The following is a 27,934-nucleotide window of genomic DNA, read 5'->3' on the forward strand; positions in this document are numbered from 1 at the left end:
GAGTTGGCAGGAGCGCAGGGGAGGAAGGAAACAAGAAACAATCAAGGAAAAATTTAACCCAGGCCTGGGGTTGGCTCAGGTCACGGAGCCTTGCAGGCTGAGCTCAGTCTGGGATGGAGGAGGCTTCCTAGGGTTTTGGGGGGGCGGGGGTGGGAGTGTGAGGAGGGGAGAGCTGAAGGCTCTCTACAGACCTCATCTCTCACTGACCTCCTAGATGCCCCCTTCCCTGGTGACCCCCTGCTCCCAGACCTGCCCCCAGACTCCTGGTCCCCATCATCCCACCTGCTTCCCAGGGCCCTAGGTTCCCAGGTAAGTGGGACCACAGACAGCTGGCTCCAGCCTGGGGCTCCTTCCCTGCCAGCCCCTTCCTCACCCCAGCCATCCTTGGAGAAGGGGCTTTTGACCGGTTCCCCTGGACCCACTGGGGGGTTGGGCCTGCTGACGCGAATGATTTCCAGGAAGAAGAGTCTGGGAGGGGAAGGAAGGGCTGAGTCAGTCCCCGGGTGGTGATTACAGGGTCCTGTGTGGGGGGAGTGGCCGTGGGGTTGCGGGGAACAGAATGGACTGGACCCATCCCAGGGCCAGGGAGGGGCTCACACTGAGGAGGAGGAAGTTGAATACCCCGTTCAGGGCGTTTCGCCATGGCAGCCTTCCTTGCCTCTAAACTCTCCCAAACATCCTGCAGGGTCCCCCGGCTCAGCCACCAGGCTGTCCAGGAACCCTTCCAGCAAGAACAGTGCAGGCTCTGGCTGAGGCATTGGACCCAGGCCCTGAGCATGGGGTGTAGGCTGGCGAGGGGGCAGCAGCTGGGGCGATTGGCCTGTGTCTGTTGGGTCAGAACAGCAGGACACCCAGCCATCCCCTGCTCAGGATCCCAGCCTCCCTGCCCACTCTCAGGCCCTGCACACAGCCTGAGAGGTTACGTAAAAAAACCAATTTTAGTAAATGAGATTCTGGTTTATAAATTCTCCTTAATTGCAGGGCTCCCTGGGCAGCTGGGCGTGTACACAAAGGTCCTGTCCACTCAGCACACCCAGGAGGAGCGGGCAGCAGGCTCCCCGGGCTTCCCTGGCCCCAGCCAAGGGATAGAACTTCACCTGTGAATGGGGAGCGGGAACCACCTACCTGATCGCTCGCAAAGCGCAGACCCACTGCCAGGCACAAATCACGCCTTGGATGTGGGCTTGGCGGAGGGCCCTTGCTCCGGCCGATGGCACTAGTCTACAGAGCAACAAGGGGACCCAGCAGTAAATGGAAGCCTGTCACATCTAGGTGTCCTTCCTTAACAGTCCCCGAGCGCAGATGGTAGGTCCTCTGGCTTCCGGCCTTGGCCTGGCGGCCAGGCCGGACTGATCACCAGTCCCTGAGCGAGCAGGGGCTTGGGCCAGGCTGGTGTGGCCAAATAGGCTGCTCTCGACCCATCCCCCACCGCTCCCCAATCCGACCCCCTGAACCCCTCCAAAGAGCTCCGGGGTGGGTTTCGGGCTTTCTGTGGCCTTGGGTGAGTGTCTGCTGCTCTAAGCTTCCATCCCTGCAACTTGGTTTTGTCGTTAACTCTGGATGGAGCTTCTGACTCTTCCTGACCCCCTTCCCCCCAGTGGCGGACTCTCAGCGAATGAGCAGGGGGCTGGGGGCTGCACCTCAGGCACATTCCCGCAGGTTCAGGGCTTCATCGCTGGAGTCATTCCGGGGTAGGTGGCAAGGCCAGCCCGCTTCCCCGAAGCTCCTGTTAACATCGTGTCCATGAAACTGTCGCCTGCCGGGGCTATGTGTTTCCATCAGCAAAACACACACACACCCTCATCTTGTTTGGGGCTCACTTAACTCCCGTTTTACAGGCAAAGAGGTTCAGAAAGGGACTGTCCTTTTTTAAATATATTTTTATTAATTTGAGAGAGGAAGGGAGAGGGATAGAGAGATAGAAACACCAATGAGAGAGTGACATTGATCGGCTGTCTCCTGCACATCCCTTACCAGGGATCAAGCCTGCAACCTGGGCGTGTGCCTTGACCAGAAATCAAACCTGGGACTTCTGGGCTCAGGGGCCACGCAACCACAGAGCCACACCGGCTGGGTAGGGACTGTCTTTTATCTGCAGCCACAGAACACGTCAGCAGCAGAGCCAGGGCTCCCTGCCCACCCTGGGCCCAGGGCTCAGGGGCAGTGCTCAGGGCTGGGCAGAGCTGCCCCACCCCAGACTGTGTTGTGGGAGGGAGGGGCAGGCAGGGGTGACAACGGCTAGGCGAGCATCTGAGGGGGGAGGAAGGCCGAGTCTGCGTGTCTGACACTTTCAGGCCAAGCAGGTTACTGTCCGTGGCCCTGGCTTTGGTTTCCAGTTCTGTAAAGGGGGGTAGTGAGGCTGGCTCTGCCCACCTGGCTGGGCTCTCAGGGACAGGAAGCTCTAGGTAAGGGGCACAGGCAGGCCTGGGTGGGCGGCTGCCTGCTGAGCCTGGATGGCAAGCGGGGGAAGAGGTATAACTCTTACCCACCTGCATCAGTTTGGCCCAGGGCCACCATGTCCCCTCTCTCCACTGCCCAGGCCAGTTTTCCTCCGAACCGCCAGGCCAGTTCCGGCAGAATCTACCTAATGAATGCTTCCTGGAGAATTGAGGGAGGAGCCAGGAAGGAGCCTGAAACTTCCCTTTATTAGTTTTCTATTGTTGCTGTAACAAACTTGGAGGCTTAAAGGGACACAGATTTGCTAAGGTGCCGCTCTACCGGTTAGAAGTCCAATATGGGTCCCACTGGGCTAAGATCGGGGTGTCGGCAGGGCCATGGTCCTCTGGAGGCCCCGGGGGAGTGTTCACTTGCCTTTTCCAGCTTCTTGCAAGCATGTCAAACTCGCGGCCAAGGCACGTAGCCCACCAGCTACGAGTCTGACATGCTTGTGACTAGAGGCTGCCAACATTCTTTTGTTTGTAGCCTCCTCATCCATCTTCAAAGGCAGCAACAGAGCGTTTCTCTGGCCCATCATCCATTTCCATAGCCCTTTCTTGGACCCTCCTTTTCTGTCTCCCTCTTCTCCTTGTAAGAACTCTTGATATTACACAGAGCTCACCTAGATAATTCAGGATAATCTGCCTATTTTAAAAATTATTTTTATTGATTTTGCGAGAGAGGTAGGAAGGGAGAGGAAGAGAGAAAGAGAAACATCTATGTGAAATGGCTGTTGGCTGCACACTCCTGCACTGGGGATGGAGCCCACAACCCCAGACATGGTCAAACCAACAACCTCTTGGTACACGGGACCACACTAATCTGCCTATTTCAGTCAGTTGGTTAGCAACTACAATTTCATCGGCAACCTGAATTATGATTTGCCATGTAATGGCACCTGTTCACAGGTCCCGGAGACTAGGACATGGACATCTTTTTTTTGGGGGGGGGGGAGCATTCTTCTGCCTACCACTTCTCCTCATCCTTTCCTCCCTCCTGACTTGGCTCACCCCACCCCCTCTTCCCGAATCCTTCTCTACTTCAGGGTGTTTTGTTTTCCCGATCCTGCCTCCCTAAGAGTCCCTCCCACATTTGCAGTATGGAAACTGTCACAACTGTCACCTCCAGAAGACGAGGTCCCTTCACCCCATTACTGTCCAGTCTTCCTTTGCCTCACTCTTCTTAGCACTTGCCCACCCAGAAGGGCATCATGGTGCACCTGGGGACATGGGGTCCCTCCATCTCACTTCATTGGACTGGAGGTCCCCATGCAGAGGGCGTTGAATCCCCAGCGACCAGAACAGCACATGGAACTTGGTAGAAGCTCAACAAGTATTTGTTGTGTGTGTGTGCGTGTGTGTGCATGTGTGTGTGTGTGTGTGTTTTATTTCAGAAAGGAAGGAGAGGAAGAGAGAGATAGAAACAATGATGAGAGAGAATAACTAATTGGCTGCCTCCTGCACGCCCCCCACTGGGAACAGGACCATGACCTCCTGGTTCATAGGTGGGCCCTCAATTACTGAGCCTCTCTGCCCGCAACAAGTATTTGTTGAAGAGCTAAACGGAGCAAGGGGACAGTTTCTTTCCATCTATTTCCAGCACCCTGTGCAGGGCCTGCCTTCCCATCAATGTTCCTGGTACTGTATGAATGAAAGAGCGCATGAATGGCCCTGGCTGGTGTGGCTCAGTGGATAGAGTGCCGGGCTGCGGACTGAGGGGTCCCAGGTTTGATTCCAGACAAGGGCACATGCCGAGGTTGCCGGCTCAATCCCCAGTGGGGGGCATGCAAGAGGCAGCCAATCAATGATTCTCTCTTATCATTGATGTTTCTATCTTTCTCTCTCCCTTCCTCTCAAATCAATAAAAAATATTTTTTAAAAAAGAGTGCGTGAATGAATGAAGAACCAGCGTTGTAACAAGGCTAAGTATGGATCCCACCCCTGCTTCCCTCCGAAGAAGCCACCTAGCCTGAACCGCAAATCTGGGCCCAGGCCGCCCCACCTGCCCACCGCAATGCCCTCTTCTTATAGGGGCACTAAACTCCTGGAGGCTCTCGAAAGTTTGTAATATTATAATGCAGCCTCTTCAAGGCCTCATTCATTTACATAGCAGTCACTGAAGACACTTGTGCAGACGCCTCCCTGACCCAGCCCTCCAGGGAAGGAACCGGTCCAGAGACGCTCTTGGGATTCTGCAGAATTCACTCTTCCAACTGCCGCCCCCTCGGCCCTCCTAGAGCTGAAACATTTAGGTTCCGACGGGCACCGCCGGAGTCCACGGAGTCCAGCCAGGCACTCGGTGCCGCCTGGCTCGCAGCCGCCGGAGCTGGACTGGACCCCCAGGACCGCTCCTGCTCCCAGGCGCGGAGCTGCCGCGGGAGCCCAGGCGGGGCCGTAGGAGAGGGGCGGGGAGTGGGCGGGGTCTGTCCGGGGAGGCACGGCCATTGGTTCCGCGGGCCCGGGGCGGGGCTTCAGGGACCAGGTCTGCACAGCAAGTTCCCAGCGCGAGTCGGCCGCCGGGTCCAGCTCCGGAGCTGCTGCCGCCCGCGAGCCCGCCGCCTGCGCGCTAGAGGTGAGTTCACGCTGGGCTTCTGCAGCCGGACCGGCTTCCGAGGGGTCGCCCGAGAGGCCCATCCCTGTGGCGCTCCGTCACCCCGGCTCCCATCTCACCTCCGCGCAGGTCCTTTCCCCGGTGTTTCCCGCCCGCGCCTCCGTCCCAGCGGCCACACCCGAGCCCTCTCTGCCTGTGGGGCGCCGTGCATCCCGAACCCGAACCCCCGATCCGCCCTCCATCCTGCGCCTGAGCCACCCTCGCCCCGCCGGGGCCCCGGAGCGCCTTCCTGCCGCCCTGTGTCCCCACCCGGTGTTGTTGGGAGCCTGTGTGCAGGGCTAGGGGTCGTATTTTTAGCGGATGGTGAGGTGTCCTCCTATCTTTAGCCACGGCCGCGAGCGTCCTGAAACGGATCCGGGCTGGGCTGGGCTGGGCTGGGCTGGGCTGCGCTGCGCTCCGGGAGAGGGCGGGGAGGGATCGGCGCCGGAACCCGAGCTGGGGCTGAGGAGCGGGGCCCGCGGGAGCCAGGGGCGGGGGCCCGCACGCCGAGCTCTGGCCCTGCGCCGAGTGGACACTCGGACGTCGCCCAGGCCGGAGAGCACGGGGGAGGCTCCTCCCAGAGCTGGGAGACCCGCGCCGGGTCCCGATCGCCCTTTCCCCCCGTGATTGTCTGATTGTGAGACAGAACCCCCCTACACCCCCAAGAGGAGAAGATCCCGCAGACCATCCGCATCTGGTGCGCGAACGGGAGGCTCCTTGGGGGCGCCCGCCTGCAGCCGGAGGCGCGCTGGAGACCCCGGCGCGCGCCCGGACTCCTCCAGGACTCGGAGGCACAGACAGAGCGCGCGCGCGCCACCTAGCGACCGCGGGTTCCAGCGCCGCCCCGGGATCTCGAGAGACAGGCACACACACACCCCCACACCCTCCCCACCCCCCCCCACCCCCCCCACCCCCCGCTCCATCCCCGACCCCCGTACCTCCAGCCTCCCCAGGCCTGCGAGGGGGATTCTTCGCTGGCTGTGCTGGGCGGGCGAGAGGAGGTGGACGCCTGGGGCCAGGGGACCTTGGATTTTTATCTTGTCGGGAGCACTGTGTCCAGATCACAGAAGTGCTTGGGGGAGGCCCTACAGCTGTTTGCCGAATAAAAGGCCTGGCTGAAGGTGACATTGCTGCTCTCAATTGCAGTATTGTCTCCACCCGGTGTTGGGTCTCCAGGTGCCCGCTGGTGATGGCTTTATTGTCAGCCCATTTTATGGATGGGGAAGGTGAGGGCCAGAGAGGAAAGGTGTCTTTCCCAGAATCAGAGTGAATCCTACGTGGAGATGGATTTAAGGTGGGTCTCCTGATTGTAAGGTCTGGCTGCTCTTAGAATGGCCCTGGTCGGGGTAGGGAGTCGTTTACTATTCCTTGTGATGGGAGGTCATTTTCTCTGAAGGAGTCCCAGCGTGGCTGGGTCCCAGTGCCCAGCCTCCCTCAGCAAAGTTATTTAATGTCTCCGAGGCTCAGCTTCTGCCGCTGTGAAAGGCAGTAACGACACCCACCCGGGCTGCGTCTGGGAGCTTTAAAATGGAAGCTGTGCAAGGGCGGCTGGAGATGGGGGTCTTGTGGTTGCCAAATATGAATTCCTGGGGCTTGATGGTTGCAGTTCCCAGCTCTCCCCTGGGTGGCTGATGCTGGCCCAACCCTTCCTCGATAGCCTGTTCTCCCCACATCTGGAATTGGGCGGTATCTCTGGCTCTGAGTGAGACAGCTGTCAGGGACGCCCAATTTGTTGTGGAAACGCTCAGGCTGTCTTGGCACCCCTGTGTAATGTGTGGGGGGGGGCTGGCCCAGGCTCTGAGCAATCCCACCGGTCAGCCCCACTCTCCATGAGCAAAGAGGAGGGAAAAGCCACCCAGGACTTCTCGCCTGCCGAGGAGACAGATAGAATGTGTGCCAGCACGCGCCCTCCCCCCCAGGCTGGCATGGTGGGCATCTGTGAGGTGAATGACGGGACTCTAAGACCTTGAGGCACCCATTGCCGCCCCCTCCTCCCCCCAGCTCCTTCCAAGCTTCGCTGGAATTCCCACACTGGAGATTTAGTCCTTTGTTTCCTGTTGAGCTGCAGGTGCTCCGGGAGGGGCAAGATGTCCGGTCTCTGGCTCAGCGTGATTGACCCTGGGTGTCCGGTGCTGGGGTGGGGTTTCCTAAGTGAGAGCCTGGGCTGAGGGGGTGATTCTGCCACGGCTGCATCCTCCTGCCTCCTTCCTGCCTCCTCCCGCCAGCCCCTCATCCTCCCTTCACCCTGCCCAGGATAAGGGGGCAGAGCTGGCAGGGCTGCCCGGCTGCTCGGCCCCTCCCTGGCTGGTTCCCACTTGCTCAACCTCTGCCGGCCTCGGGACGGGGCAGAGGGAGATGGTGAGGTCACGTGGGCACCCGCTGGATGACCTTGGACACGTTCCTTCCTTTGCCTTTTGTGCTCTGATTCCACATCTGTATCCACGTGTCAGGGCCACTCCCTCACCGTGGGAACTAGAGCGAGCGCTCGGGAGGCTTCCTGTTTCTGTTAACCCGGTGAGACACCCCTTCAGACTGTGCTTATTTTTTTCCACATTAAAAATAGCTTTATTTTTCTGATTTTATAAATAATATGCACATAAATAATATAAGCTTCTTAAGAACCTGAGTTTAAGAGAAGCATGGAACAGACTGTCAGATTACAGTGGGAAGGCTGGGGAGTGTGTGGGGGGGGGGGGCGGTAAGAGATCAACCGAAGGACTTGTATGCATGCATATAAGCATAACCAATGGACACAAGACACTGGGGGCAGGCGTGAGGGCATGTGCTGGGGGGTAGGGGAGGCCGGGGGAAGGTCAATGGGGGGAAAAAAAGGAGACATATGTACTAGTATCTGTAATACTTTAAACAATAAAATAAAATTTAAAAAATTATACTATAAAAAAATACAAATGCTGTTTGGGGGAAAAAGAAAAGAACCTGAGTTTATAAAAGTATGAACAAGCAAAGCAGAGTCACCGGAAATATTACCACCTTAGAGAAGTACCATCAATATTTTGACTGCCATTCTTTCATTTTATTTTATAGTAACTGTGCTAAATATTAGATAATTTTTATTGAGGACACCTTTCCTCTCACATCACTGACCTCACATCCCACCCCTGCCCCCCACTCCAGTCTAGGTAGCACATATGACATCTAGTGCTGGCCTTCCATGTTCTTCTCTGTTCATACATCGAATAAAATTCTACGCAGATTGTATGTAGGTACAAGTACATGTGTATATGGGGAGTGGGAGGGGAGTTGGTCAAGGCTTCCAATAAATGGAATCTTCTATATTACATTTTTGCATTTTGCTTCTCTCCCTCTGCAATGCCTTGTGGGAATTCCTCCGATGTCTTATAGCTCCAGTTTTTGTTTGTTTGTTTGTTTGTTTGTTTATCCTCATCTGGGGATATTTTTCCATTGATCTTTTAGAGAGAGTGGGAGAGGGAAAGACAGAGAAACATCGATGTGAGAGAAACACATCCTTGGTTGCCTCTTGCATGTGCCCTAACCAGGGCCCAGGCCGGAGCCTGCAACCAAGGTACATGCCCTTGACCGGAATCAAACCCAGGATCCTTTGGTCCACAGGCCGGCACTCTATCCACTGAGCCAAACCGGCTAGGGCATAGCTCCAGTTTTTAAATGGGGATGATAGGAGGGTGGTTGTGATAACTAAATGAGATGTATTTGCAAAGAACTCAGCAAAATGGCAGATACAGAACAGAGACCCCCGCCCCCAACTGGTCCCCCGCATCCACTTCCCCTCAGGTGCTAGGGCAGGGAGGGGGACAGAAACTACATGAGACTCAGCCCCTGCCCACAAGGAACTCCTGACCAGGAGAAGGAGAAAAGAGAAATTCTGAGGTGACCTCACTTCCAGATGGGATGTGATTGGGCCAAATGAAGGGCGGGGAGGGGGGAGGGGTATCTCAGTTACATGGCTCTGCCAGCTGAACACCTACTGTGTGTCCAGCCCTGTGCCAGGTCTGGGTGGGTGAGACCGAGGTTACAAGATCTCTGTCCTCTGTCAGGTAGGGAACTGAGACCAGTCTCTGAGAGCCCCAGGCAATTTGGCACCTGCCTCCCATTTCTTGAGGCGCCATTGATGTGCAATAGGGAGTGAGTGCCTGGGCCAGGTGATGAGCAGAGCCAGGGACCCAGGGCAAGAGGCCAGAGCCAGGACTTTTTTTTTTTTTTTTTTAATATATTTATTGATTGATTTCAGAGAGGAAGGGAGAATGAGAGAGAGAGATAGAAACATCAATGATGGGAGAGAATCATCCATCGGCTGCCTCCTGCACGCCCCCTACTGGGGATTGAGCCCGCAACTCAGGCATGTGCCCTTGGCTGGAATCGAACCTGGGACCCCTCAGTCCGCAGGCTGACCCTCTATCCACTGAGCCAAGCCGGCTAGGGCAGGACTTTTTTTTTAAATCCTCACCCAAGGATATTTTTCCCATTGATTTTTAGAGAGAACAGAAGGGAGGGAGGAGGGGAAGAGAGAGAAACATGGATGTGAGAGACACATTAATTGGTTGCTTCCTGCACAGACAACCGAGCTACGTGCTCTTGACCAGGAATCGAACCTGAGACCCTTCAGTCTGTGGGCCGACACTCTAACCACTGAGCAAAACCGGCCAGGGCCAGAGCTGGGACTTTGTATGGGACTTCGGGCCTGTCATTCAGGTTCCCGGGCCTCAGTTTCCCCTCTTGTAAGAGAGAGGCTTGGCGTTGGTGATCCAGGCCCGAAGGTGCGGCGGGCCTATGACTGAGCACATGCTCCCTCCAGCAGGGCCCTGCACCTGGGCTCCCAGGGCTGCAGGGGGCCCAGCAGTGAAGTCCTTCTGTCCCTGACTTGTACCCTTGGTGTGTCTTTCAGCTCCTCAGCCCGGGACCAGGGAGACGCTCACAAGGGCAAGACCAGGGAGCACAGCTGCCTGCAAGGTCACCTTTCTGCTGCCAGTTCCGGTTCTCCACCCTTTGGGGAGAGTGTGACTTTCCTTATCTCAACCCCCTGACTTCAGCAACAGTTCATCTTTCTTTTTCTAAGTCCTTGGGCCAACTTGGTGACCACGCCCCATACCCGCTCTTAGCCCTTTGCAGGGTTTTGGTGTCTGAAAACCGCCCTCTGGGTGTTTCCGGTGGCGGGAGGAGGCAGCAGGAGCCTGTCCTCTCGGCGAGCGGAAGGTCTCTAGCCTCGGCAGCCAGGCCTGGGCAGTGAGGTCACTATGTCCACCAAGGCGCCCATCTATCTGAAGCGTGGCAGCCGCAAGGGCAAGAAGGAGAAGCTTCGGGACCTGCTGTCCTCGGACATGATCAGCCCGCCGCTGGGGGACTTCCGCCATACCATTCACATCGGCAGCGGTGGCGGCAGCGACATGTTCGGTGACATCTCCTTCCTGCAGGGCAAGTTCCACCTCCTTCCAGGGACGGCAGTCGAGGGACCCGAGGAGGACGGCACCTTTAACCTCCCCTTCCCGTTCACCCCCGCCACCCTGTGTGGCCAGGAGCTCCCCGAAGGGCCGTCCCCTCTGCTCAAGAACGCCATCTCCCTCCCAGTCATCGGAGGGCCCCAGGCCCTCACCCTGCCCACCACCCAGGCCCCACCCAAACCCCCGCGCCTGCACCTGGAGACCCCTCAGCACTCCCCACAGCCCTCCCCGCAGGAGGCAGGGAGTGTGGACATGTGGAGAATTCCAGAGGCTGGCTCAGCCCAAAACGGGCTGACCCCCGAGTCAGGGGCCGAGGAACCCTTCCTGTCCCACGCCAGCTCCCTGCTCTCCCTGCACGTGGACCTGGGGCCGTCCATCCTGGACGACGTGCTCCAGATCATGGACCAGGACCTGGACCACATGCGGATCCCCACATAGGACCGAGGCGAGCCAGGCTGGAAGCCGAGGCTGGGGTGAATGCCGGAAGCGGGGGGGACCTGGCCCTGGCCTGGAAGTCGGGATCCCAAGTCCTGCTCGTGTGGTCACTGGCCAGAGATGTCTCACTTTGAGCCTTTGTTTGCCTCCCTACCACCCTCTCCCCATGGGCAGAGTACATCTCATTGCTTTCCCATGAAACCCACGAGGACACGTGCAGAACTCAGCCCAAAGGGCCCCTACCAACTGCTCCTCCTTCCCTCCGACCTCTTGGGTGAAGGCTCTGCAACAATGGACGCCCCTTTCACCTCCCTGCTGCCTCAGCCCCCTCGGATGCCCTGATTGGGGGGCAGGGAAGAGGCAGGGCACAGACCTGTGGTGTCATGTCCCGGGCGGGAAGCATGGCGTCAATGACCGAATACCCCTCTACCCCATCCCCTTCCACATGACCAAGGGTTCTGGTCGCAATAAAACTTGCTGCTGCTCATAGCTGTGCTCCCTGTACCCTTGTCCCTGAAGACGGGCCAGTCTGCAACCTGGGCTGACCCTCGGGGAGGCCCCAGCTCCTGGCGTTGGGAGATTTTACCTGATTCTGAGGGCCTGGGACTGGGAGGGACCCGACAGTACTCTCGATGCTGTTGATGGAGCACCCGCAGTGTACGTGGCATGCTCCAGGCGCTGGGGACACAGACAGACATGATCCCTGCTCTCCTGAAGCTAATGTTCTAGGAGGAGAAAGATACTAAATTTGTAAGCAAGTAAACTGATTCCCAATAGTGTTGAACACTATGAAAAACAATTGCATTGGAAATGCCTGGGGCAAGGGGTATGGTGGTGTCCGGGTACATTAGGATGATCACATGTGATTCGAAGCCAAACCAAGGGCACTTATTAATAGGTATTTGTTCCCTGCAGATATTCTTTTTTTTAAATGTATTTTATTGCTATTTTACAGAGAGGAAGGGAGAGGGGTAGAGAGTTAGAAACATCGATGAGAGAGAAACATCCATCAGCTGCCTCCTGCACACCTCCTACTGGGGATGTGCCCACAACCAAGGTACATGCCCTTGACTGGAATCGAACCTGGGACCTTTCAGTCTGCAGACTGAAGCTCTATCCACTGAGCCAAACCAGTTAGGGCCCCTGCAGATATTCTTATGCCTGTCTTTACCTTCTTTAAACACAGTAAGCAGTGTTACTTTATGGCCATTATCAGATAATTCCAGTATCTTAAATCTTTGTGGGTCAATTTATGTTTCATGTTGTTTGTATCAGTTCTTGTGCAGGGTTTCTTATTTCTTTGTGTGCTTGATTACCTTTGACTATGGACTGAATATCATATCTGAAAAATTGTTTTTAGAAATAATTTGAAGCCTTGGAGGACAGTACATTCCTTTACAGAGGACATTGCTTGGTACCAAATATGCTTGCTTCTGCCAGGTGACCTGGGGCATGATAAGGATGGGTCCACTTTAATCCAAGTTCAAGGCTTAAGAGTCCCTGGACCACCAGGTAATATGATTCTGGGCTACATGTTCATACAAGTAGGGGTCCCATCTTAAAGTGTGTGTGTGTGTGGGGGGGAGGTATTTGACTTCCTCCCTTGGGCAGGCTCTGGGTTTTGATTTTTGCCCCCTCCCCCCCCCCCAAAGACTGCCAAACAACAGCTCAGTTTCACAGTCATATCTTCCAGATCGGTAAATGTCTCCAGAGTAAAAATTGCTTTGAATTCTGGGCTTACCTCTCTGGGTTTGAGCCTCCTAAATGTTGGCTCAGTGATTCTTCACTATATGGTTAGTTTTTCAATGCTTTTAAGATTTTTTTGTTCACTTTCTCTGATTTTTCATTTTTCTTTAGTGGGAATGTTGGAATTAAACACCTAACCAGGAGCCTGTCTCCAATGAACTGGATGTAACATTAAGAAAATCCCCGCGCTGCCTCCTTTTCCCCTCCCTCCTCCCCAGTGGCGTTCCCCCTCCTCTCCCCTCACCGCAGGGGAGGAGGGAGGGACAAAAAGAGGCAGATACTCATTGTGACGCTCAGAAAGGGTGCTCCCTATTCCCTTGTGTCAGCCAAAGGCCGTGACTAGAAACATCTCCCAAAAATGTTTACTAGCTAAGAACCGACTTAATATAAAACTCTGCATACACTAATTACATGTTTAGGTGCAGTTACCTGGCAGACCAACTTGCACTATTATTCTGGCTTATTCCACTAAAATGGCTATGTTGTGTAAGTATTTAGAGTAGGTCTTACTGTGCAAACAAAAAAAATCCTGCAGTTCTGTTTCTGCGTGGCCTGGCAAAATCTGAGCCACTGCAGCCTTATTGAAGCAGTGGAAAGAAAAGGGCTTCAGAATTATAGGACATCGCTCTTGAAAAGTGGGCTTTGAAAACTGGGGCATCAAGAAATTGCTTTGCCATGGCCCCATGTCTCAGTTGGAGCGTCCCATTCACCAAGAAGGTTGTGGGTTCAATCCCCAATTGGGGCTCACACAGGAGGCAACCAATCTCTCTCTCTTTCTCTCTCTATCTCTCTCTCTCCCCCGCTCCTCTTTAAAATCAGTAAACATAACCTTGGGTGAGGATTAAAAACAGAAGTTGCTTTATGTCCCTGCGGCTTAAGAGCTGAAGAGCCGATGCTCTATCCACGGAGCCAAACCAATCTGCACTCTTCTCCTCCCTTTTTTTTTAGGGCCTAAAGTAGAGGGTTTCAATCACCTTCTTTTTTGTGGTAGATTCAACTAAGACCAGTTGTTGAGGTTAAAGCACTCACATTTGCCTCTTGTTGATCACTGACAGAGAGAGAATTCTACAGGGCCCCTGTAGTTCAATTCTGAAATCCCTACATGAGGAGTGAGAAAAGGAGAATATGTCATTTTTTCCCATGTCTCTAATATTCAGAAATATCCCCCCGAGAAAATTGGGGAGAAGAGACAGGGAATAAGGTTATGTGTATGTGTGCCTAGCTCCTGATAAGCCTTCTCAAACTCTGAAAGAACAGGATAACTCCCTGTGGACTATAAGGCATCTCTGGTCAGCCTCGGTCTTGAAGAATGTCTTGGCTTAGTAGTCCTTTTCCAGAGAGCAGGTTGCCTAACTTAGTGAAGAAGTTGCACCATGGGTATGTTTTCCATCCCATTCCTCTGACCTCATCCTCTTAGATTTCTTCTCCGCAAAGCCAATTTAACAGTTGTATCTCAGACTCAGGCTCAAAAACCAGGTTCATCTATTTGCTTTAACATAACCCCTCAATTGAAAATTGAAAACAATTCAGGAAGGAAGACTTGCAACATAAATGGCATCTGTGAATGCGCTGGAAATTAATCCGTTATACACATCATTCTTTTTTGAGGTTGTTTTATCTTTCTTCTAAAGAACTCAGAAACTCAATGGCAACTTGAAACAGAACCCAATTTAGTCCTGTCATTAGACCAAGAGGGTTTTATTCTCCCTGGTCCTCTGTCAGATTTTAAATGGATGTGGTTTTATTCCCCTTCTCATCTAATACTGGAACATATCCATCCACAGCAAGATCTCACTTTTAAATGATGTTCTTGTATTTCGAGAGACCTTTTACAGGGGAAAAGTAATAGCTCCACTCTAGACAAAGCTCATGGCTGGAAAGTGAGTCTATTTATCTCCAAAGATTCAACAAATTCTTACAAAGTGTTGGGCCCAAATTCTTGGTGGCTAGAGGAGGAGGTAGGGTTCTGAAGGGGGACATGACTTGCTCAGAGTCACAGAGCTAGGTTAGTGTGTCACCTGTGTACTCTCTTTTTTTATTTTATTTTATTTTTTATTGTTTTATTGCTTAAAGTATTATAAAGAGTATTACATATGTCTCCTTTTTTCCCCGCCCTTGACAATCCCCTGGCCTCCCCTACCCCCCAGTGTCTTATGTCCATTGGTTATGCTTATATGCATACATCCAAGTCCTTCGGTTGATCTCTTATCCCCCCCCTCCTCCCCCCCAACCCTCCCCGGCCTTCCCGCTGTAGTTTGACAGTCTGTTCGAGGCTGTTCTGTCTCTGTATCTATTTTTGTTCATAAGTTTATAATGGTCTTTATTATCCATGAGTGGTGTTTTTCCTTCATTGACTGTCTTATTTCACTTAGCATAATGCTCTCCAGTTCCATCCATGCTGTTGCAAATGGTAAGAATTCCTTCTTCTTTACAGCAGCATAGTATTCCATCATGTAGATGTACCACAGTTTTCTAATCCATTCATCTACTGATGGGCACTTAGGCTGTTTCCAGATCTTAGCTATGGTGAATTGTGCTGCTAGGAACATAGGGGTGCATATATCCTTTCTGATTGGTGTTTCTGGTTTTTTGGGATATATTCCTAGAAGTGGGATCACGGGGTCAAATGGGAGTTCCATTTTTAGTTTTTTGAGGAAACTCCATACTGTCTTCCATAGTGGCTGCACCAGTCTGCATTCCCACCAGCAGTGCACGAGTGTTCCTTTTTCTCCACATCCTCTCCAGCACTTGTCGTATGTTGATTTGTTGATGATAGCCATTCTGACAGGTGTGAGATGGTACCTCATTGTTGTTTTGATTTGCATTTCTCAGATGATTAGTGACTTTGAACATGTTTTCATATGTCTCTTGGCTTTCTGAATGTCCTCTTTTGAAAAGTGTCTATTTAGGTCCTTTGCCCATTTTTTGATTGGATTGTTTATCTTCCTTTTGTTAAGTTGTATGAGTCCCTATAAATGTTGGAGATTAAACCCTTATCGGTGATAACATTGGCAAATACGTTTTCCCATGCAGTGGGCTTTCTTGTTGTTTTGTTGATGGTTTCTTTTGCTGTGCAGAAGCTTTTTATTTTGATGTAGTCCCATTTGTTTATTTTTTCTTTAGTTTCCAATGCCCTAGGAGCTGTATCGGTGAAGAAATTGCTTCGGCATAGGTCTGAGATTTTGTTGCCTTTGGATTCTTCTAGTATTTTTATGGTTTCCCGTCTTATGTTTAAATCCTTTATCCATTTTGAATTTATTTTTGTGTATGGTGTAAGTTGGTGGTCTAGTTTCATTTTTTTGCATGTATCTGCCCAATTTTCCCAACACCATTTATTGAAGAGACTATCTTGACTCCATTATATGTTCTTGCCTCCTTTGTCAAATATTAATTGAGCATATTGGTTTGGGTCGATTTCTGGGCTCTCTATTCTATTCCATGATCTATATGTCTGATCTTGTGCCAGTACCAGGCAGTTTTGAGAACAGTGGTTTTGTAATACAGCTTGATATCTGGTATTGAGAGCTCACCTACTTTGTTCTTTCTCAGGATCGTTGCAGCTATTCGGGGACTTTTTTATTCCAGATGAATTTTTGGAGAGTTCGTTCTAGGTCTGTGAAATATGCCGTTGGTATTTTAATGGGAAGTGCGTTGAATTGAATTTATAGATTGCTTTGGGTAGTATGGACATTTTAATGATGTTGATTCTACCAATCCAAGAACATGGTATGTTCTTCCATCTGTTTATGTCTTCCTCTATCTCTTTTTTCAACGTCCTGTAGTTTTCTGAGTAGAGGTCTTTTACCTCTTTAGTTAAGTTTATTCCTAGGTATCTTAATTTTTTGGTGCGATGATAAATGGGATTGCTTTTTTAGTCTCTCTTTCTGTAAGTTCATTATTGGTGTATAGAAATGCCCTAAATTTCTTGGCATTAATTTGTATCCTGCTAAATTGCCGAATTCATTTATTAAGTCTAACAGTTTTCTGATGGAGTCTTTAGGGTTTTTTATGTACAATATCATATCATCTGCAAATAAGGACAGTTTTACTTCTTCTTTTCCAATTTGGATGCCTCTTATTTCTTCTTCTTGTCTAATTGCAATGGCTAATACTTCCAGTACTATGTCGAACAGGAGTGGTGAGAGTGGGCATCCCTGTCTTGTTCCTGTTCTTAGGGGAAATGGTGTTAGTTTTTGTCCATTGAGTATGATGTTGGCTGTGGGCCTGTCATATATGGCTTTTATTATGTTGAGATATGATCCTTCTATTCCCACCTTTCTGAGAGTTTTTATCAAAAATGGGTGTTGAATTTTGTGAAATGTTTTTTCTGCATCAATTGATATGACTATGTGGTTTTTTTCTTTCAATTTGTTTATGTGATGTATCACGTTTATTGATTTGCGGATATTGTACCATCCTTGCATCCCTGGGATAAATTCTACTTGGTCATGGTGTATAATCTTTCTGATGTACTGCTGGATCCGATTTGCTAAGATTTTGTTGAGGATTTTGGCATCTATGTTCATGAGGGATATTGGCCTGTAATTCTCTTTCATTGTTATCTTTACCTGGTTTTGGTATTAAGGTGATGCTGGCTTCATAGAATGAGCTTGGAAGTGTTCCTTCCTCTTGAATTTTTTGTAGTAGTCTGAGGAGGATAGGTTTTAGTTCTTCCTTGAATGTTTGGCAAAACTCCCCTGTGAAGCCGTCTGGTCCTGGGCTTTTGTTTGCTGGAAGCTTTTTGATGACTGCTTCAATTTCTTCCATAGTTATTGGCCTATTGAGATTTTTAGATTCTTCCTGATTGAGTTTTGGAATGTTGTATTTTTCTAGGAATATGTCCATTTCCTCCAGGTTGTCTAGTTTGTTGGAGTAGAGTTGTCCATAATATTTTTTAACAATCATTTGTATTTCTGTGGGGTCTGTTGTTATTTCGCCTCTATCATTTCTGATTTTGTTTATTTGGGTCCTCTCTCTTTGCTTCTTGGTGAGCTTGGCTGGAGGTTCATCAATCTTTTTTATCCTTTCAAAGAACCAGCTCTTGGTTTCATTGATTTTATGTATTGTTTTTTTGGTCTCTATGTCATTTATTTCTGCTCTAATCTTTATTATCTCCTTCCTTCTGCTCACTCTGGGCTTTTCTTGTTGCTCTCTTTCTAATTCTTTGAGATGTAGAGTTAGATGATTTACTGCCATTTTTTCTTGTTTGTTGAGATAGGCCTGTAGAGCTATAAACTTCCCTCTCAGGACTGCTTTCATTGTGTCCCATAGGTTTTGGATTGTTGTGTTTTCATTGTCACTAGTTTCCAGGATGTTTTTAATTTCTTCTTTGATCTCAATGGTAACCCAATCAATATTTAATAACATGCTATTCAGCTTCCAAGTGTTTGAGTATTTTGGGTTGTTTTTATTGTAGTTTTTTTCTAATATTATGCCATTGTGGTCTGAGAAGATGCTTGGCATGATTTCAATCTTCTTGAATTTGGGGAGACTTTGTTTGTGACCCAATATGTGGTCTATTTTTGAAAATGTCCCATGAGCACTTGAGAAGAATGTATATTCCATGCCTTTGGGGTGAAATGTTCTGAAGATGTCAATTAAGTCCATCTGATCTAGTGAGTCATTTAGGATTGCTATTTCTTTGCCGATTTTTTGTCTAGAGGATTTATCCAGTGATGTCAGTGGTGTATTAAAGTCCCCTACTATGATTGTATTGTTGTCAATCTCTCCCTTGATATCTTCCAGGAGTTTTTTTTATATATTTGGGTGCTCCTGCATTGGGTGCATATATGTTTATCAGGGTTATATCCTCTTGTTGTATTGATCCCTTTAGTATTGTGAAGTGGCCTTCCTTATCTCTTGTTATGGCCTTCACTTTGAGGTCTATTTTGTCCGATATAAGTATTGCTACCCCAGCTTTTTTTTTCATTTCCATTTGCCTGAAAGATATTTTTCCATCCCTTCACTTTCAGTCTGTGTGAGTCCCTTATTCTGAGGTGGGTCTCTTGTAAACAGTAAATATATGGGTCATGGTTTTTTATCCATTCAGCCACTCGATGTCTTTTGATTGGAGCATTTAGTCCATTTACGTTTAAAGTTATTATTGAAAGGTACTTGTTTGTAGCCATTTCTATTTTTTGTGCCTGTTTTCTTTCTGAGCTTTTTATTTCTTCTTTTTACACCAGTCCCTTTAGCATTTCCTGCATTGCTGGCTTGGAGGTGATAAACTCCCTTAGCCTTTTTTTTGTCTGTGAAGCTTCTTATTTCCCCTTCCATTTTGAATGATAGTCTTGCTGGATAGAGTATTCTTGGATTCAGTCCTTTGCTTTGCATCACTGTAAATTTCCGTCCATTCTTTTCTGGCCTGATGTGTTTCTGTTGAGAAATCATTTGATAATCTAATGGGAGATCCCTTGTATGTAACTTTCCGTCTCTCTCTTGCAGCCTTTAAGATTCTCTCTTTGTCCTGAACATTTGACATGGTAATTATGATGTGTCTTGGTGTGGGTCTTTTCGGGTTCACCTTGGTTTGGACTCTCTGTGTTTGTGTGACTTTTTTCTTTCCCACCTCAGGGAAGTTTTCTGATATTATTTCTTCAAATGGATTTTCTAACCCTTGTTCCTCTTTCTGTTGTTCTGGCACCCCTATTATTCGTATGTTGTTTCGTTTCATGTTGTCTCATAGCTCTCTTAGGCTCTCCTCCTGTCTTTTAATTTTTTCTCCAATTGCAGTTCAGTTTGGGTGTATTTTGCTTCCCTGTCTTCTAATTCACTAATTCGGTCCTCCGCTTCTCCTAGTCTACTGTTGAAACTTTCAATGGTGTTTTTTATTGCAGCTATATCACTCGTCATTTCTTCTTGGTTCTTACATAATTTATTGATTTTTTTTCATCCGTTTGTTTTTGATTCTTACATAAGTTGTTAATTTTTTTCATCTGTTTCTTCTTGATTCTTGCATAAGTTGTTGATTTTTTCCTCCATCCGGTTTATGCATTCTAGGACCCTTAATCTGAATTCTTTTTCTGTCATGCTGCATGCCTCTGTTTCACTTAGCTGCTTTTCTGGCGAGTCCTCCTTTTCTTTCCTTTGGGGGTTTCTTTGTCTACCCATGTTTGATCTCAACAACATATCTAGATGTTGAGTCGTTCAGGAGCTGCTCCTTGGGTGGCAGTGGCTCCTCGGGCTGTGGTTGCTCCTCGGGCAGTTGTGGTAGCAGCTGCTCCTCCGTTGGCAGCAGCTCCTCTGGTGAGTGCCGTTCACAGCTGTGGTGGCTCCTCTGGCTGGTCGGGGGAGGCTTTACACACAGCTGCTGTTCCTCAGACAGATGGTGTGCTGATCACGAGGCTGCTGTTCCTTGGATGGGGGCGGGCTGCTCACGTGGCTGCTGATCCTTGGATGGGGGCTGTCCACGCTGCTGTTGTTCCTCTGATGTGGTGGGCTGCTTGTGGGGCTACTGCTCCTAGGACTTGGACAGGTTGATTGCAAGTCTGCTGCTCCTCGGACGGGGGTGGGCTGCTTGTGAGGCTGAGTGAGCTGCACGTGTGGCTGCTCCTCCGCGGACGGGGACGTGCCACTCACCCAGCTGCTGCTCATCGGACAGGTGCAGGCTGTTGTGGTTCTGCTCCTCGGACTGGTGCGTGCTGCGCAGGGCTGCTGCTCCTCGGACGTGGGCGGTCTGCTCGTGTGGCTGCTGCTCCTCGGACCGGGGTGGGCTGCTGCTGCTCCTCGAATGGGGCCGGGCCACTCACAGAACTGCTGCTCCTCAGATGGGGGCGGGCTGCTCACACAGCTGCTGTTCCTCGGATTGGGCAGGCTGCTCATGCTGCTGCTGCTGCTTGGATGAGGGCAAGATGCTTGTGCAGCTGCCGCTCCTCGGACTAGTGCAGGGTGTGCGCAGCTGCTGCTCCTCAGATGGGGGCAGGCTGTGCAGGGCTGCTGCTCCTCAGACATAGGAAGACTGCTCGTGTGGCTGCTGCTCCTTGGACAGGTCGGACTGCTCGCGTGGTTGCTGCTCCTCGGACAGGGAAGCGGGCTGCTCACACAGCTGCTGCTCCTTGGACAGGGGCAGGCCACATGAGGCTGCTGCTCTTAGGCTCGAGGCAGGCTGCTCACAGGGCTGATGCTCCCTGGACGAGAGCACGCCACTCATGTGTCTGTCCTAGGGGAATCCTGTTCCAGGGATTCCCAAAGGTGTGGACAGAGTTGGCGAAGACTATCCACCCTCTTCCTACGGTGGAGTCCTATCCATCCTGAGTGTGGGAGGGCTTACCTAGGGGAATCCTGTTCGGGCGTCCAGGGTTCAAGTCCCTGTTCGGGTGCCATCTGTTGGGGTCCAGCCCCAGCAGGTCCAGGGGTTCCCAAAGGTGTGGACGGAGTCGGTGAAGAAGGAATGACATGGAGACAGCATTCAGTTGATCAGCAGCCTAGCCAGGTTCTCTAGCCAGGATCTCCAGCCAGGTTCTGTGTCACCTGTGTACTTTCTTTCTTCTCATAGCTATTGGGCACTTTCCCTCAAAGTGAGAAGCAGACTCTGGTTGGAACAAGAATTCCTGTCCTATGCTCCTCTGAGATATAGCACCCAAGACAATTAAAATGTTCAGCTGTTGCCATTGTCCGGTGTAAATCTCTCTATATTCACCTGTTTCCCTTGGGAGAGAGTGACTCACTGGAGCATGGCTGAAAACCCCACATAGTCCAAACCTTGGTGATCTGTTTGGTTTATGCTCTCAATGGACCTCTTCTCTGTAGCCACACACCCTCTGTCCATTCCTTGTACTGTTTATAGGACCTCCCATCACAGGCTCTGTGCTTTTATGTATTTCCCACATTCAATCGTCCTAGCCCACCCTACCAGCCACTGTTCACCCGCCTAATCCTCTCTCATTCTTTAGGTCTTATTTTAAATGTCCCCAAGGCAACCACCACCAACCACTGACTTCTCAGACTATCAGAAATATAGCTACCTGGACCATTTATTCATCACACTGATCACATTTGTGACTATTTCATTGAGAGTCTCTCCCACTTCTCCATAAATTTCATGAAAAATGGGAACGGAGCTAGTCATTCTCTTCATCGCCATAGATGTAGTCATGTGTTGACGAACTAGCCAATGTGGCCTTCAGGCTGTGGGGTGGAGGAGAAAAAGCAGGTGTTTTCATTATAAAGGACAATGGGACTGGCAGGAATTTGCTTGTCCACTCTCCTTTATGATGGGCTTTTCAAAAGGCTTGTTTAACCCCACAAGGTCCCACAGGACCCTATTAAGCTCCTGTATTTTGTAACTGGCATCAAAGAAAGCAGGTCTCTAATACCCTCACTTCATTTACAAGCTAATCTTCAAAATCTTTCTCCTTAGGCCTCCTTATGTTCCAAGACAGCTTCTCACCTCTGAGAGGCTCCTTCTCTGATTTCATTTCTCCTGCATATAACGCTGCCTCCAAATAGTTTTGCCTTTCTCCATCCCCAACCATGGTTGGAGCTCCATCCTTCTTAGCTGAAGATGTGCCTTGTCCATGTTCTGGTTCCCCCCAAATGCAGCTCTATGGATACTCCGGCCTGATTCATAGCCTTTCAGTTTCTCAAGTCCTCTGCTCCCTCAACTCCTTTTCCACTGCCAGGAGTATTCTTCTTCCTACTCTGCTCATTTGGTTAACTCAGACCCATACTTAAGACAACAATACAAATAAGGACCCTTCCCTGACTCTTAGCTTCTGTTAACACTATAAACAGGGCATTTATAAAAAAATATTTGGAGCAGTTTATAAGGTTGTATTTGTGAGATTATTAATGTCTATCTGTTCTAGACTTTAAACTCCAAAAAGTAGTCATCCTCTGCCCTTGACCGGAATCAAACCTGGGACCCTTCAGTCCACAGGCCGATGCTCTATCCACTGAGCCAAACCAATCTACACTCTTCTCCTCTCTTTTTTTTTAGGGGATAAGGCAGAGGGTTTTCAAGCCATACCAAAAGGAGAGATAAAGAACTCTACTTCTCTACTTGGACACAGAGCGGTCCAAATAAGACCCCACAGGCTTAAAATAGTGTACAAGTTGGGGAATTATGATGTGTTCCAACCATAAAGTGAAAGAAAGGATGGAAGGAGATGAGGTTTGAGACAGGGGTCCCAGGCTGTCTTCACATGGAAATCATTACAAAGCCTCTCTTTCTCACACTCCCTCTTCACTCTCTTTCTCCCTTTCACCAGGTTCACCTATTTTGCTTTAAAATAACCCCTCAATTGAAAATTGAAAACAATTCAGGCCTTAGTCAGGATTTTTACCTTTATCCTAAGAACAATAGGAAACCATTTGACAGACTTAATTAAATGAGGGATCAGAGCAGGTTTTCTTTTTAAGTTTATTCTCGTTGCTGCATTGAGAATGGTCTGAGAAGGAATGGTCAAGAAAGATTTGGACAGAGCAGTCAGGTGGTGATAGGTAAGAGAGATCATGGTGAACTGAAGTGGTGGTAGCAATAAGATAGAAGAAGTATTGGACAGGTGTGGAAAGTACTTCTAAGGTAGAATTGATAGGTCTTGCTGATGGGTTGAATGATCTTTTACCCTCTCTGAATCCACCCCCTTGGGCATTTAACTTTGAAGTGTCCTCTGCCTCTGTCTCTGGACTTGACCATGTGCCTGGCTTTGGGTAATAGAATGAAGCAGAAGTGCAAGTATGGTGCTTCTAAGTCTACAACTCGAGAGGCCTTGCTCTTTCTTGTGTTTCTGTCATCTCCATGAGGACAGTCCTGAGGTAGCTACTGGCATGGAACAGATACGTGGCAGAGACTTGAAGTGCCCAGTCAGCCCCGTTGAGACTCGTCTAGAGTGGTTGGCAAACTCATTAGTCAACAGAGCCAATTATCAACAGTACAACGATTGAAATTTCTTTTAAAAAAAAGAAAAGAAAATCCCCTGGGCTTCATTTATATTTCTTTCCCCCCTGAATAATAGCAGTCCTTTTACCCCTTATCAATTAGTAACAATCACCCCAGCCGATAGTAGTCCCCCCTTTTTCCTTTCTTGCCCAGTGGATGTAGAATGCAAAATGACCCATTGGCAAGCTCAGCTCCTAATTTAGAGAAACCATATTGTGCCCCCTGGTGGCAACATAACTCCCTTTGGTCCTTAAAGGCTCTGGATCAGCCAGAGCCAGAACCGACTTGCAGGCACAGGAAACATTTTGCAAAAGTCTTTAGTTCAGATGGCAAGTGGCTGCACCCCCTACTTCCGCTCCTTGGTTTCTGTCTGCAAGAGAAACACTGTATGACTGGCCGCTGGTTCTGAGCATATAGAGTACCTATTATTCAGTGAGATAGCATTTCTTAAAAGGACCCTAAAAGAACTGAAAGCCATTGATGCTGGGCTCATAAACTGCCTTTCCAATGAGATAGAACTAGCCTACTTATTAATACTAATACCTTTTATTTAAAATTTTTTATTGAATTATAAATACAGAGAAGTGCACAAATCTTGTGTAGTTCAATTAATTTTTACGAAGTGAACAAACCTATGTAACGAAGAAAAGGAACATTACTAGCACCCCAGTAGCCAACTCATGCCCCTCCTTGTCCCTGTCCTGTAAAGGTTACACTCTCCGGACTTGTAGCCCCATAGTGTGTCTGTTTATGTAACTTTATATAAATAGAATCGTACAAGATGTCCTTTTTTAAAATTGGTTTCTTCTATTCAGCATTCAGTTTTTGAGATTGACTCATGTTATTGTATAGCAATAGTTTGCTCTTTTCATTGTTGTTTAATCTATTCAGCTGTTGTAGGCATTTGAGAAGTTTCCAGTTTAGGGCTATTACAATGAATGCTGTTGTGCACATTCTTGTATTTTCTTCTTGGTGTGTAGATTCACAATTGGAAACGATGAATCATAGACTATGTGAATGTTCAGCTTTATTGATAGCATACTATGTTAGTCAGCTCAGACTGTTGTAACAAAATACCGTGGACTGGGTGGCTTCAATAACAGACATTTACTTCTCACAGTTCTAGAGGCTGGGAAGTCCAAGATCATGGCGCCAGCGGATTTGGCTCCTGGTGAGAGCCCACTTCCTGCCTTGTTGACATCTGCCTTCTGTTGTGTCTTCATGGAGAGAGATATCCCCTTCCCCTTCCCCTTCCCCTTCCCCTTCCCCTTCTCCTTCTTCTTGAAACTATCCTAATATATAAAAACTCAGGGTCCATAACATCCAAAACAACTGAAAGCTCGACCGACTGAAAGTCAGTCCTGCAGTCAGTGCTGGGTTGCCATCTATCTATCTATCTATCTATACTACTAAAAGGGTAGTATGCTAATCTATCTATCTATCTATACTACTAAAAGGGTAGTATGCTAATCTATCTATCTATCTATCCATACTACTAAAAGGGTAATATGCTAATCTATCTATCTATCCATACTACTAAAAGGGTAATATGCTAATCTATCTATCTATCCATACTACTAAAAGGGTAGTATGCTAATCTATCTATCTATCCATACTACTAAAAGGGTAGTATGCTAATCTATCTATCTATCTATACTACTAAAAGGGTAATATGCTAATCTATCTATCTATCCATACTACTAAAAGGGTAATATACTAATCTATCTATCTATCTATACTACTAAAAGGGTAATATGCTAATTAGACCAGGTCTACCGGCCATCCGACTTCCTTCTGGACAAAGCCATGGTGGTGGGGGCCAAGGCAGAGGCTGTTAGGGACAATCAGGCCGGCAGGGGAGGGCAGTTAGGGGCAATCAGAAAGGCAGGCAGAGGCAGTTAGGGGTAATCAGGTAGGCAGGCAGAGAGGTTAGGGGCAATCAGGCAGGTAGGCAGAGGGTTAGGGGCAATCAGGCAGGCAGACAGAGGCAGTTAGGGGCGATCAGGGAGGCAGATAGGTGAGCGGTTAGGAGCCAGCAGTTCCATATTGTAGTCGGACACCCCCCAAGGGGTCCCCAATTGGAGAGGGTGCAGGCTGGGCTGAGGGACCCCCCTGCATGAATTTCGTGCACCGGGCCACTAGTATATTTAATACAGCAACATCTTTTTTTTTTCCTCTAGTTAATTCTCACCTGAGGATATTTACCTATTGATTTTTAGAGAGAGCGGAAGAAAGGGGGAGAGACAGAGAAACATCGATGTGAGAGAGACACATTGATTGGTTGCCTCCCACATGGGGCCAGGGATAGAACCTGCAACCGAGGTCCGTACCTTTGACTGGAATGGAACCAGGGACCCTTTAGTCCGCAGGCTGACTATCCACTGAGCAAAACCGGCTGGGGCTCTGTCTTCTTAAAGGGGCACTAATCCCTATCATGAGGGTTCTACCCTCATGACCTTATCTCCACCTAATTACCTCCCAAAGGCTCTACCTCCAAACACCATCACATTGGGGTTAGGGCTTCAACATGAACGCTGGGGGGGACACAAACATTTAGGCCATATCACATACTTTTGATTCCTGGGTTGGAGTCAACTCTGATATGCTGGGGTCCAACCCCAGCAGGTCCAGGGGTCCCCAAAGGTGTGGACGGAGTCGGCGAAGAAGGAATGACACGGAGACAGCCTTCAGTTGATCCGCAGCTTAGTCAGGACCTCTAGCCAGGATCTCCAGCCAAAGCTCTGGTTGGGATCTCCAGCCAAGTTCTGGTTAGGATCTGATGTTTATTGTCTTGTTACATCTGTATTTATACCAGTTGATTTTAATCCTGTCAATTTCTATTGCAAAGGTTAGGGCATTTCTTATCTCCATTCCAGGGAGATTATGTAGCTTAAGAGTGATTGTTTGTAGTTCAAGTGATTAACTACCCGCCTGGCATTTAGTTAAGAGGTTTTATTCCCTCCCTAACTTCAGGGAAAAATCCCCACCTGGGGAAACAACCTTTCTCGGAGAGGTGACCCCGGCCAAAACACACAGTGCCAAGGGGAGCAAACACATTAAGAACAGCACGCCACACACGCCAGGTCCCTTGAAACATATGCTGCGCAGATGCCTCCCCCCTGCAGTGACTGTGTCAAGCAGCAAGGATGGACCGGCTCCCGGCACTGATACCTTTTGTCCCCACAACCATTTGGCTCCCAGAGGTAGAAGAGTATATTGAGTTCTGACAGCTATTCTGCAAGTTTGGTTCAAGGTAGATAATGACAAATATCTCACAGCTCTCATTTGCCAAGCAATTTTAAGGCACCCTGATGGTGAGACATGTCCTGATTCTGAAATATTAAAAATGGGCAAGAGGGCAGGAGATGTGTTCATCTTGGAATTGATGGAATAGGTATATGACAAGGACCAAAAACCAAGCTCTGATAGTTATAGGTGGAACAGAGGACAGAGAGTCAAGAAAGTAGACTGCTGGGCTGACAGTGTGATGGGACAGCCAGGTGCATGCTTCAGAAACCTGGAGTAAAGCTGGAAAAAGGAGAGACTGGTCACTGGTGCCATGAGAGTTGACAGGCTCTTGAGGACAGAGAAGAGATCTCTAAATTGTTGAAATGATGACTTTGTTAGGAGCTGTTTCAAGTGACTTGGTGGGAACAAAACCCCCATTCAATTAGGCAGAAAGACTTGGAAATAAGTCAACAGAGATAGGAAGTATAAACAGAACATTGGCTATGAAAAGGTGAAAGAAATGGGGTGATAATTGAAGGCAGACATGGACTCAAGGTAGGGCTTTGCTTTTTTTTTTTTAAAGGATACTAAGCCATGTTTGTACACGCATGTGCATGATTTGACAGTGCAGGAGAAATGAGTGGTACAGAAAGGGGGGTAGGTGCAGGAGGGAAGCTCAGAACCTGGTGGAGGGGGCGAGAGAAACATGGATCAGCTGCCTCCTGCACACCCCCTACTGGGGATGTGCCCGCAACCAAGGTACATGCCCTTGGCGGGAATCGAACCTGGGACTCTTCAGTCCGCAGGGCGACGCTCTAACCACTGAGCCAAACCAGTTAGGGAAAGGGCCGGCCAGTCTTCACCAACCACCCTTTCTCCTTTCTGACCCGGCCAGACCCTCCTCCCCTCCTTCCCTCTCCCCGCCTGCCCTCCTCCCCGCCTCCCCGCCTCCCCGCCTCCCCGCCTCCCCGCCTCCCCGCCTCCCCTCCTTCCCTCCTCCCTCCTCCCAATGGAGAAGGCGGGGCTGGAGCGGGCGGCTCGGGGCGCGCGCCGCGTCCGTCCGTTGCGCCTGCGCGGCGGGCTCCTCGGCCTCGCGAGCCCGTCCTCCGTTGCTCGCTCTCGAGGGCGCGCGCTCGGCGGCGCCTGCGCAGAGGGACTAGGAAACCGAGTCCCCGTTAGGTCCCCG

General features: G+C 49.6%; 2 protein-coding genes across 4 annotated transcripts in view; both read left to right on the forward strand.

The window, feature by feature from the left end:
• Positions 1-4,926: 4,926 nt before the first annotated feature.
• On the forward strand, positions 4,927-11,384 carry CDC42EP2 (CDC42 effector protein 2). 3 transcript variants are annotated; one of them, XM_070427480.1, is made up of 2 exons: positions 4,927-5,007; positions 9,908-11,384. In XM_070427480.1, exon 2 carries the CDS (start codon positions 10,257-10,259, stop codon positions 10,896-10,898), a length of 642 nt encoding a protein of 213 aa, XP_070283581.1. In that variant the 5' UTR covers positions 4,927-5,007; positions 9,908-10,256; the 3' UTR covers positions 10,899-11,384. The 3 variants fall into 3 exon arrangements, with proteins under 3 accessions (XP_070283581.1, XP_070283583.1, XP_070283582.1); XM_070427482.1 differs by lacking the exon at positions 4,927-5,007 and adding an exon at positions 6,006-6,319; XM_070427481.1 differs by lacking the exon at positions 4,927-5,007 and adding an exon at positions 6,369-7,539.
• Positions 11,385-11,485: 101 nt separating this feature from the next.
• The window catches only part of DPF2 (double PHD fingers 2), a 30,389-nt gene continuing 13,940 nt past the window's right edge, over positions 11,486-27,934 (forward strand). The window contains exon 1 of the mRNA XM_070427479.1: positions 11,486-11,645. The gene's annotated coding sequence lies outside the window, so the exon portion shown is untranslated. The remainder of the gene's footprint in view (positions 11,646-27,934) is intronic.

The sequence above is a fragment of the Myotis yumanensis genome, unplaced genomic scaffold (genome assembly GCF_028538775.1).
Source record: "Myotis yumanensis isolate MYYU_CA2020_CCGP unplaced genomic scaffold, mMyoYum1.0.hap1 SCAF_10, whole genome shotgun sequence".
Classification (NCBI taxonomy): Eukaryota; Metazoa; Chordata; class Mammalia; order Chiroptera; family Vespertilionidae; genus Myotis; species Myotis yumanensis.

Bases quoted from the DNA above. Each gene is read 5' to 3' on its own strand.
- CDC42EP2 (XM_070427480.1), top strand. From the start codon at position 10,257: ATGTCCACCAAGGCGCCCATCTATCTGAAGCGTGGCAGCCGCAAGGGC.